The sequence below is a fragment of the Eublepharis macularius genome, chromosome 9 (assembly GCF_028583425.1).
Source record: "Eublepharis macularius isolate TG4126 chromosome 9, MPM_Emac_v1.0, whole genome shotgun sequence".
NCBI classification, from domain to species: Eukaryota; Metazoa; Chordata; class Lepidosauria; order Squamata; family Eublepharidae; genus Eublepharis; species Eublepharis macularius.
In genome coordinates this window covers 40113405-40125439 of record NC_072798.1, presented here as the reverse complement: position 1 = coordinate 40125439, position 12035 = coordinate 40113405, and the positions used below count along the sequence as shown (strand labels likewise).

At 43.6% G+C, this 12035-nt stretch overlaps 1 protein-coding gene across 1 annotated transcript in view; it reads right to left on the bottom strand.

Annotated features, from left to right (window-relative positions):
* The window catches only part of ACO2 (aconitase 2), a 40396-nt gene extending 29055 nt beyond the window's left edge, over positions 1 to 11341 (bottom strand). The window contains exons 1-3 of the mRNA XM_054988460.1: positions 11269 to 11341; positions 3955 to 4097; positions 2179 to 2437 (exon numbers count right to left, since the gene is read on the bottom strand). Of these exons, the coding sequence (XP_054844435.1) occupies positions 2179 to 2437; positions 3955 to 4097; positions 11269 to 11304 (438 nt within the window). The 5' untranslated portion in view covers positions 11305 to 11341. The remainder of the gene's footprint in view (positions 1 to 2178; positions 2438 to 3954; positions 4098 to 11268) is intronic.
* Between the last annotated feature and the right edge of the window lie 694 nt (positions 11342 to 12035).

Genomic DNA, 12035 nt, shown 5'->3' with positions numbered 1-12035 from the left:
AGGAGGGAGGTCTCGGGTATAGGATGCCAACTTCTCCCAGAGGTACAGTTGGTACCCTGCCATAATGGTCTGGTAGTTGGCAATCCTCAGACCCAGTGAAGAGACAATGTACTGGCGCCTGCCCATGGCATCAAGCTTCTTGCCCTCTTTATCGGCAGGCACCGAGGAGTGACCCGATCGTCGGGGGTTGAACTCCTCTGTGACCAAGGAGGAAGGTGGAGGGTGCTTCACCAATGCCGGCCAGGTGCCCTGCTTGATCTTGTAAAGCTGCTCGATGCGCTTGGATGTTGGAGGTTGATCACAGGGCACCTGCCACACCTTCTCTACTATCTCCTCAATACCCTCGAGCATGGGGAAGCCAACGTATGCCGGATTATCCCCATAGATACGCTTGAGGAGCTTGTCCTTGGTCTGGGGGACTGCTGAAGAGATATCCATCTCGAGAGCCTTGGCCATCCTTGCCATCTGGTCGGCATAGATGCGGAGGTCCTCGAATGGCGAGTCCGCAGATGGCACTAGCTCCTCAGCTGGCGATGGTTCGGACCAGGACTCCGACTGGTAGCCAAAACTCCCCACTTCCTCCTCATCGGAACCGAGCTCGGATTCCTGAGCCCGGAGTGGAGGGGGAGCCCACGCCGACCTCGATGTCGAAGGCCTCGGTTCCGACACGGAGAAGCCCGCAGGTGCCCCCTCCCATTGGCAACGGTATGGCGAGGGGAGGTAGGAAGCCTGTCGATGCCGGGACGCAGTGGACCGGACTGATCGGACACTGTCCCCGGAACCATGCCGCTCACGACCGACCGGAGGTGGAGACGGACAGACAGGCGACGGACGGCTCCGACGAGGAGACGGGCTCGGTTCCAGCCTCGGCGACCGAAGGGCAAGCGATGGTCGGCTCCGACGGTGCGGGCTCGGCTCCGGCCCCGACGAGAATTCTGCGGGCACCGTCTCGAAGGCCATCGGATCCGGCACCGGCACGGAGATGCCTTCTGGCTCAGAGGAGCCCAGATGAGGGGAAGGCGTGTGAGGAAGCACGATGACCTCCTCCTGAGGAGCGGGACGCGGCGACCGATGATGCTTGGTCTTCTTCTTCTTCTTCGCCGGTTCCGAAGAAGATCTCGGAACCGACGCGCTCCTCGCCTTCGAAGGGGACCTCGGCTTCGACCTCTTAGGCTTCATCGGAACCGATCCGGCCGTCGGTTCCGACCGGGGACTCGGTACCAGGATCCTCGGTTCCGACGTAGGTCTCGGATCCGACCTGGTAGATGACGCGCTACGGGGCGGCCGCACCGGTCCCTGCGCTGGAGAGGCCGCTCTCGACGCCGAGGTACTCGGGGGACGCGGTTTCGACCCCGACCTCGCGGAGGCCACTGAGCCAGCTCTTGAATGCCGTTCGGCAGAGGGGCTAGGGCCGGCCTTGGGGGAGGGCAACGGAGCGCCTCCGGACATGACCTTCTGCCACAGGGAGGAGTTCAGTCGGGCCTTGCGCTCCTGCCGGGCCTTGCTGGTGAAGCCCTGGCAAATCTTACAGGCCGACACATTATGGGTCTCCCCCAAACAAAACAGGCACAGTTCATGGCCATCGGTCTTGGCCATTTTAGTGTGGCATTGGAGGCAATGCTTGAAGAGAGCCTTTGAGGCCATCTTCAGGGGCACGTGAAAGGAAGGTCAAAAACAGTCCGAGTCAAATTACCGAGTCCACAACAAAGTCCAAAACGAGATCCGAAGAATAGTCGAGGTCACGAAGTCCGAAGTCAAAAGCCAAGCAATCAGTCAGAATAAAGCACGAAGCACAAAAAAGCACAGAGCAACGAAGCTCACGTTCTCTCCAAGCGGCGGCAAGAAGAGAACTGAGGGAAGGGGCCGTTGGTCGCTGGAGGATCACGTGACCGTTTGGGCGGGAAAACGGTCGCTGAGGCGCGCGACAAACGGCCCCTTCGGAGCCATGGAAGCTCTAGAAAATTCTCCGGCGGCTGGCCTGCGCCTGCGCAGTCCCCATGTGTGGAGGCACAGAAGAACAAAGATGAACTTCTGCTTCTTGTGGCATCTACTGTCACTGCTTCATTGGGATCTGGCAACCTTGAGGGGGCTCCAAGGGCCAGAACTGCAGGGAATACTGAATGTAGCTAACACACCGTTTGTCCACAGGCTTCTAGTAAATAAAGTTTTGATAATAACCTTTGCTCTCTGAAGATCTTTCTCACCACCTAACTGAGCTTCAATAAGGTGATCACAGTGGATGGTTGAGGGCACTGCCACTTTAGGCAATCCACTACTGATAAACTGCAGCATAGCCATCTGAGCAGTGGCATCCTGCATGGCTACACGGTCTGGCCGTAGACGTAGGTATGTCTTGCCCCTCTCAATATCTTGTTTGACAGGGTCATCTAAGTGGCCATATACAATCTTCTCTGACAAAGTGAGTGGATGGTCCAGCCTGTAGATGAGAAAACAAAGAACTTTATGTCTTCAGCTCATGCATCTTACACTTAAATATGTGACATGGTTAATAGAGTTGCAATACAGCCAATCAGGATTCTCCTTGTAAACCCGCTACTCTACTAAAGCACCATTCACATGATGTGGCCCAAAAAGATTATGCATATAAGGGTATGTAGCTGGATGAAAGCACCACAGGAGCCAAATTAAAAGGTGCTTGATGCTGCATATTCTTTAGTGTTCCTTCTGAGATTAAGTGACAATACCCAAATATAGACATAAAAAATTAACTGACTTCAGATCACGGTTACATGGGAATTCTGATTAGCTTTAACAATGATTAACACTGGTGCTGACAGAAGTTATCAGAGGTTAAAGCCAGTAGGAGAAATGTGCGTTCTAGAAACATGCATAATGCTGTAATTCACTACCAGTTTTCTTGGTTAAATAATCAGGTCTGTTCAGTAACCTTAAGTGGACCTTTCAGCTTCTTCCTTTTAAAAATGAAGAAAACTATTTGACCATCTGTTTGCATGCAACTGCTACTTTGGGTTAAATTCCAAATAACCTAAGACTATTTGCACAGAAATTGACATGCTCTAGAACTAACTTCCAGGAAAATATGGAAACTAAAGGCTCAAGAAGAGCATCGTGGATGATAGCCACCACTTAACTTACCACGGGCAGACTTACTCAGCCTTACCACGGGCAGACTTACTCAGCCTTCTGGCCTGCCTGACTCTGATGTTGCTTTGAGTGTCCCTTATCAGGAAAGAGATGGGCATGGGTTGATTTCTCCAACCCTGCCCGGCAATTAAGCCCAGAAGGCAGAGCTGGCATGAGAGCACAAAGAGATATCTGCTCCTAGTTGGTCACCATCTTCATCTGCAGTAAAAACTTATAATCTTAAGGATAAGAAGGAAATCTGTAAGGGATCTACAGCACAGATTACCTCAAAATTATATTCAAAGTGAGGGTAAGACTCAGCGCTCATTTTTCTTTTGATCTCTGGTACTAATGTCTTCTCTCCAAGGACTACCAAACAGGAATGAATTAATGCAAATATCGGCATGTTCAGGTTGACCACAAATGAGAACCAGCTCTAAAGATTGATATAAAAATGGCTATCAGAAGGAATTTAGAAAGCTGCCCAAAAACTACAACAGTAGTAGTCCCCATTTGAACTGCATCAGTCAAGCCTACCTGCGTAGGCAATAATGCATAAGCAATTTTCACCACTCTGCTTAAACAGCACTATTTAATAACAGTAAACAGTACCAACATTCTGGGAAAGTACCCGTTTAGGAACTGACCATACAATTTATACAAACAATCCTAGTGAACCCAAGTGTGAGACAAAATGGGTGCGAGCTCAAATCAAATTCACCATGTTCGTTCAAGTAATCAAGGACCTCAAAGAATACTTTGTATATTCTTCAACCATTACAAGATGCAGTATACAAATTTAATTTTTATTGGTCTCGCTTCATTTACTGCTTCAAGTTCAACTTTTACCTTTTGCGAACAATATTGATGTTTTTCTCGAGCTTTTCATATTGTATGTATTCACTGGGTTCAAACTGGCTCATGGCCACCTTGGCCCGTTGGCATAGGATGGGAGCAACATGGTACCTCCGAACACCTTTACTCAAAGCATGCTGGAAGGAGACAGACAAGAATGAATTAGATATCAGCATTATTAAAAGGCACAGAGCCTAACATTACAACAGTAAAAAAAATTTGTTGCTGCAGAAAGCTGAACTTCATCCTCCTACATGAGTTATAGTGACAGCCTCCAACTGAACTTCTGGAGATGCAGGCATTCTCTATAGTAGCCAAAATGTTGGAGGCACCACTGATTCCTTTCTGTTCCCTACTGGTAGTGTCAAGACCCTTCCCAAACAAATCTAGCTTGGGACATACCAAGCTCCAAGCTGAGCCCTGCACCAACTTCTATTTTCCATACCCCTTACCAAAAATCTACTTGTTAAAGACTACAATAAATGCCGAGTTTATATAGCTATGAAAATGAGAGAAATGCACATATAAAACAGCATCTCTGATTGCTCCTCATGTTAAAAAAGCACCTCATTGCAAATAAAAAATTAGCACATCAGGAAGAAAAACACTAGCAGGGTGTGCTGGAAACTACTTTGTTCATGTTTTTCTTGTGTATTTTAATTTTTCAATTATAATGACCTTTGGCCTCACACAATAAGTATCTTCTGACTTTCTTTTTTTACTTGTATGGAAGTTTAATTTTTTTAAACATAAAAAATCAAGCTTCTTATGAACTCCATCTGCTGTGCATTCTATTACTGCACTGCCTCCTTATTACATGGAAGCCAGGCTGAAATCATATCCTTTCAGCCAGAGTACATGTGTTAGTCTAGGTCCACTAGGTATGCTTGAGCTTGCTACGCTCTCAGACTACCTTCCCTGACAGTACTGTTCTGAAGATATAATGCTCTTGAATCCTTGAAGTGCAGGTGATCAGAAAACACTGGGTCCAGAGAAAACCAGATGTAGCATCTCTATTTGTTGCAGATCATTAACGACAGCCACTTCTGAATCTGTACCAGAACTACACACAATAGATTACTAGACTGATACTAAGACAAGCATTGCCTATATTTAATGAAAAAGCTTAAACTTCAAGTAAAGATTAGCACCATTGCTTCCTGCTGTCAGTATCCCTAAATGGCAAAAGCTTTCAATTCCCAGCCAGGGCTACATTTAAAAAATGGCTGAAGTGTGCACAAGACAAAGTCAGATGCTTCTTAACCAGTACTGTGTTTAAGACAAGCATTAGAGAAAAATTTCACGAGGCTTTTGTTTCCATTTCCACTATGGAAAAAGGAAGCAAATTTGTATAATAACGAATTAGACTTTCCAAAATTGGAGACCTAGCAATCTATGAGGCCATTTTAAATATACTGGCTCTACTTTGTAAATATTACTTTGTGCGCATCTAAGAACTGTATGTTTATTACAGTAACAAATGGGGTTTTTTACCTAAAGTTCTGCAGAAATTGAATCGTGGAATGAAGTTCAATATATTACCCACATAAATTATGTGACATCATGTTTACACAATATTTTACTTCTACATTCCTACTGGCACTCTGGCAGATCATTAACATGTTATTCAAGACCACTGAAATTAGCATTACATTCAATTTAATATGAATTTCAGATGGAGACTGAGTGGGCTAGACATTATTTCTAGGAAAGTGAAAGCTTAAAAGTGACACTGTTTAGAAGATTCAGCCTCTGCCAGTCTTGACTAATGACAATGTCATTTTTGTAAGCAGTGCTCCACAGATGCACAATGAGTGCCCCAAACCAAGTATAGTGTGCCATATTTCACTTCTAAGACTCACTATGCAGTAATATTAACGTATATTAAAAACAAATGTTTCACTAGGGCTGCACATCTACCTGGGAGTAAGCTTGATTAACTCCATGGGACTTTCAAGTCACACTTCAGACTGATCCACAAGTGTGATGCAAAATATGATCACAAGATATAGTTAGAAGATACAGGACACAGCAGCCTTGCTGAAACTAAGTAGATATGAGCCTGATGAATGCCTGGATGAGAGATCTCCTGGGAACCCCATAAAACCTGACCTGAGTTCCTCCACAATGGACCAAGGGAGAGATATAACTATAGCACAGTGGTTAAGTAGTTGAGCTGCAAATCAGCACTCTGCTGGTTTGAATCTCACTGCTGCCATGAGCTCAGCAGATGGCCTTGGGTAAGCCACTCCTCTCAGCTCCAGCTACAAAGCAGTATTGTGGGGATAATAACACTGACCATGTTCACTGCTCTGAGTGGGGCACTAATCAATCTAGAAGAACAGTATCTAAGCACAGTTATTATTATGAGCTGCTGCAGAACAGTGGTTGGGTTGCAAATCAGCACTCTGCTGGTTCAAATTCCGCTACTCCCATGAGGTCAGCAGATAGCCTTGGGTAAACCACTCCTCTCAGTTCCAGTTCCCCAGCTGTATTGTGGGGATAATAGTATCTGTGACTTTGTTCACCATTCTGAGTGGAGCACTAATCTGTCTAGAAGAAGGGTATATAAACGCAATTATTATATATACACCCAGTAATAAAACATAATATCCCTTCAGTATTACGATTAAACGTTAAGACGTTATTATTCCAACAAGCGGGGCTGGCCTAAATGTGTTTTAACTGAACTGTCCTGTTTTGAGTTAAATTATTTAATATGTTTATTTTATATTCTTAGTGTTTTATATTTGTATGTTTTACTTTTGCTGTACACTGCCCTGAGTCCTTCGGGAGATGGGCGGTATAAAAATTCAATTAAAGTAAAGTAAAGTAAACCCCTAAAGAGATTCTAGGAGAAACAAAGGTACTAACACTCAAGTCTCACAAGAAAAAAAAATACACTTTTACTCGAGTATTGTCAGTGGAGCAACTCACAGCTTCAAGTAGGGATAATGATCTTATTTTATAACCAATGCAGCAAGTGCATAAATATTACCAATAAAATAACTTGTGTGCCTTTATAAACAACCAGGTGATAGTTTGTTAAGGATAAGGTACTAGCTCTATCTTCTATAAGGATAAGGTACTTGCTCTATAGAGGGTGTGGCAAAACTTGCTTAATATAAGAGCCACATAGAATAAATGTCAGATGTCTGGAGCCGCAAGACGTGATGCACTGAAGTGACTTCAGATGAAGAGGTGGGTTTGGGGGATTGTCCTGAAAGTGACATCACAGAAAGGGGTGGGGGTTTGGTGCAGTATGCTGGAAGTGACATCATTGGAAGGGGTGGTGCTTGGGAAGAGCCATCACCTGACCTTTGACTTGGAAGTGACATCACATCCTTGCTAGGCTTCACCCCCAAAGCCCCCAGATATTTTCTGAGTCAGACCTGGCAACCCCGACATTTTTATTGAAAATATGAAAGACATGGAAAGAAAGAAGGAAAAAAGGAAGGGAAAGACAAGGAAAGAAAGGAGGAAAGGGAGGGAGGGAAATAAACTAGACTAAAATAAAATGTATGGCCACAGCTATTCTCAGAAACCTCTGGGAGCCGCACAATATGTCAAGAAGAGCCACATGTGGCTCCCGAGCTGCAGTTTGGCCACCCCTACTCTATAGTGTACAAATGTCCCACACCAATGAAGATCAGCTCCAGGGAACTGAAAAATCCTTGCTGAAATGCAAGGACCCACAGTAGATAAAACAGAGAAGGTTACGAACAGTTCTTCCTATAGCCTTTAACAGAAGGAATTGATCACTAGAAGCAGATTGTACCAGTGGCCTACAATATGTACCAACTACCTATAGCCTGTAAGGATCTTCACTTAGGTTCTCTTAGTAAGCTTGGTTCTAGTATCTTGGGATCACCACCTCCTTTTAGAAAAGCAACCGGAATGGTCAAAGGGCACATGTTTCTTTGGGAAGAGTTTGGAGCTTCAGGGATTTTTTTTCCTTGAAGAGAAAACTGAAAGGAAACTTAAAGAGGTTTATTAAATTACACATGGAATGGATAAAGTGGATAAAGAATTTTCTCGAGCCCAATAACTTTATAGTTAGACAAAAGAAAGTACTTCACACAATGCTTAATTAATTTGCTGAACTCTCTGCAATGGGATGTTGTAATGGCTATCAATTTAGATGGCTTCAAAAGGAAATTGGGTTCTTAGAAAGTATGTCCATCAACTGGTACTCAACATTGTCTTCATGCTGTAAGGCAGTATACCTCTCAGAACTGGTTGCTGGAGGGCAATGGCAGGAGCAGACTTTGGCCTTCATGACCCTGCTATGGGCCTTCTAAGGCATGTGGTCAACCACTGTGAGAAACAGGATACTGGACTAGATCGACCACTGGTCTGATTAGGAAGGCCTTTTCTTATTTTATGCTCAGTTATCCATTGCTCTACCTGCAGTCATAGAACCATATGAAATGTTTTATGCAGAAGATCATTCACATATCTAGCTTTGTATTACCTAGTGACTAGCATCAACCCTCTCACCCAGGGTCTTAAAGGCATTCCCCTAAAAACCTGGTGCCTGAGATCTTTTCAATGACAGTACCAAGGACTGAAACCAAGACCTTCTACATGCACCATTTATGCTCTACCACTGTGCCATAGGCGCACCCAACTCATTATTAAGATAGGAAGTGTCTTCCCCCTCCATTAAAGCTTTATATTCAGTTGCCAAAGAAATGTTCTGATAAAGGCCTGTCATTCATCAACTAACAACAGCAAGGGCATGAAAGAGACCACCCCTAACTGACTAGGAGCATGGGACCCTGGAGACTGCTCTGCTGCCTTCAGCATTAGTAAGGGGGAAAAGGTGTACTGCCAGTAAGAATCAATAGACTCTTGCTTCCACTTTTTCCATAGAAAAAGTCTCTTCTCCAGGTTATATGCCGGTCCTTTAGAAGTCCCTTACTATGTTACAAGCTTGAGGCCCACCATTATGTGGGATAATAATTTGTTAGGGAACACCCTGAAGCATAAAGGCATCACCATTCCTAGGATAAGGTCCTCACAGGTTCCAGTTTTAACACTCTTGTATATCAGCATTCAACTTAACAACAAGATGATGCTAAGATTCTTCATATTATGCTTGAAACTGTCTCAAGCTTCCATCCAAAAATGGGATTTTAAAAAAAATCTGAAGTTTTGTAGGCACACTTAGGATTTATAGCTATGGGTGCTGAGTTCTTCCTCTTAACACACTCAGTATTTACATTTATGGACTTCATCTGTATAAGCGCCAAAGTTCTTTAATGCTCAGCCAACAAGCCACTATAGAAAGTGAGCTACTTTATGTACAGCCCAAAATAGCAACACCCTTTCACTTACATTATATTACCTTTGCTTTGTATAGTCAACATATATTATAACACCTCCATTTTAAAATTTCAGCTTATGTTAGGAGGATATGTTTAAGAAGTACAATTTGTTAAATACAAACTATTTTAGGGACAGTATAATTGCATACTGGAAGACATTTTTGCCACTTTTTACCTTTCTGTAGTATATCATCTTGGATATATTTTAAAAAGTCTGCTTGCTATGCTTAGAGAGATCAAAGCAATGCAAATCCCCAAATTTAACTTTGCAGATTCCCCCAAAAGGAAGTTCTATCTCTTTGCAGATTCTAAATTTCAGGATGAGTCACAACTTCCACTCTTTTAGTTCCCATCTGGAACTACTACTTCAACAACCCACTTACACATTAGTATTAGCCACTACAATTCAGACAGCTATCTAAATACTATCTCCCTGAAGACTAAAATCCACACACCACTGCTTATGAAATGTTTGTTCTGCTACTATTTACCTCTGTAAACAGTTTTACAGAAAGAAGAAAAAAACTTGGACTTGTTCTGAACAGAAGCTTTCTAGTTAATGATGACTCTAGCTAGAGTCCAATCAACTTTAGCCGCTCCTTCAGAAAGTTTGGTAAATGCCCACAATGCAGGAAAAGAAACAAGAGATTATTTTCTGTGAATCCTTGTCATATTGGCTCAAAAGAACAAGGACATAGATTCATGAACTACAAACAGCATTCCACATCATTGACTATTGGCGTATACAGCTAATAGATCTGGGAGGGAACAATTTTTCACTAATTTGAGTTTTTTAAATTATTTTTCTTGAGCTTCAATTTTTATTTTCAGAAAGGCTGTCTGATGAAGTTTTATACACTATTTTACTATAAGTTTCACTCTCTTTAATTGTTGTAAAAGTATTTGTAGTTTTGCTTTACTACCTGCTCTGAACATAAGAGAACACTGAATATAAATTATTAAGATAAATAAAACCTTAAATCTTCCTTCTTTGAGGCTCTGAATCATTTTGGAAACTGGAGCAAAAAAGTTAAGTATGACTCTATATTTCAGAAGCATTTAACCAGCATACATTATGCGGTCTATTATAGCTTCAAATCTAACAGCAGTTAAAAGGAAACTACACTTATCTGGGAAATTGTTTTATTCATACATACATATATACAAGCATACCTACCCAGATGAATGCACTCAGAACTCATGCCACAGAACCTGAAAACTATTTTGTATTTGAACCAGGCAAATTTTAAGGCAGAAGAATTTTAGTTTCTAGTTTACCTACTTTTAATCCATACCAAACCAATGTATAACAAAGAGAACATGTATAATAAAAAACCCCACTTCATACAGCACATAATACTGCAGAAAGAATAACCTGAAAGAGGTGAGACAACAAAGCTGCTTAATATGCTGAAGAAAATGGGTTTTTATTGCAACAGAATGTACACAGAGGACATAAACATCTTAATAAATACTAGATGAGAAGCCAGTTACTTCGACCCACCAGATAACAGCAACCATATCACAAGCATGAGAGAAAAAGAAGAGGTGCGCTCAGCCATACACAAAAGGTCGAGAAACAGCCGTGTGTCGGTCGTCTCTCCTGACCCTGAGAGCAGATATGGCTGCGACTAACTCTGCAGAGCCCAGTCACCTTGCCCTCACCTTGAGCGTGAGGGTGGGAGCCCCCCGGCATCGCGTCAGCCTCTTATGAGGCACGAACTCTCCGGCGGCACATGGGCAAGGCCAGAGGTTTCTAGGCCGCTGCCGGTATCCCTCGCTGTTCCTAGAGAGCCGCGGCCAGGACAGGAGCGAGGGACGGACACGTTGACCTACGGCAAGGAATGGGGAGGCTGAGACTCGAGAACCGCGAGGCACACGCAGGCCTCCAGCCCCACCCCCGGCTCCGCGAGCCACGCTCGCTTCCGACCCCCGCCTTTGCCTACCACCGAGGCCGCGTCTCGGCCGCCGTTCTCACCTGCAACCGACTGACTAGGACACAGTACGGCGCCATTTTGTTCACTGACAAAGATGAAGTCGCCCTCGGACTGCGTCACGAGTCGCTTTTAAATAACGTGCCTCGTCGGGCGGGGCCTCTGCGGAACGAATCACTTTTTTCTTTGATATATCTCTGTGGGGCAGGTTCTTTCGCATTGCCGGGAGATAGGCAAGCCCGGAAGTGCGTCTTTGCATCAAGATCAGGGCTTCTCCTGCCTTTGGGGTGCACGCGTTGGGGAGGGTTCTCCATGCCTGGATAAACCGACACCTGTCCAGGAAATGCAGCCTTTTTTTAATATAATTTTTATTTTATAAACATTACATTACAAATACGAGGCTGCTATAAAATACAATATTGTGAATCAGCATACATTAACACTAGTATAGTCTACAAGATAAGAGATAGTGTAACGTGATTATAATATCTAACAGCAGATGAAACATTACTGATTACAGTGCAACAGATTCTTTTAGTTTAAACATACAAAGGAAATGTGCCTGGGAGGATGAATATCATTGCATAAGTATTCAAAAAAAGGGAACCATTTAGACAAGAAAACAGTTTGTTTTGGGTAGTGTTGTGATTGATACAAGCTGTCATAGATTTTCTCTTGAATATAGTGATCCCATACTTTCAGCATCCAATTTTCAATTGTGGGGATTTTGGGGGATTTCCAGCTGAAAGCTATTAATGATTTAGCTGCTGACAATAGACTTCGAATTAAGTCTTTTTTAATAGTGGGAACC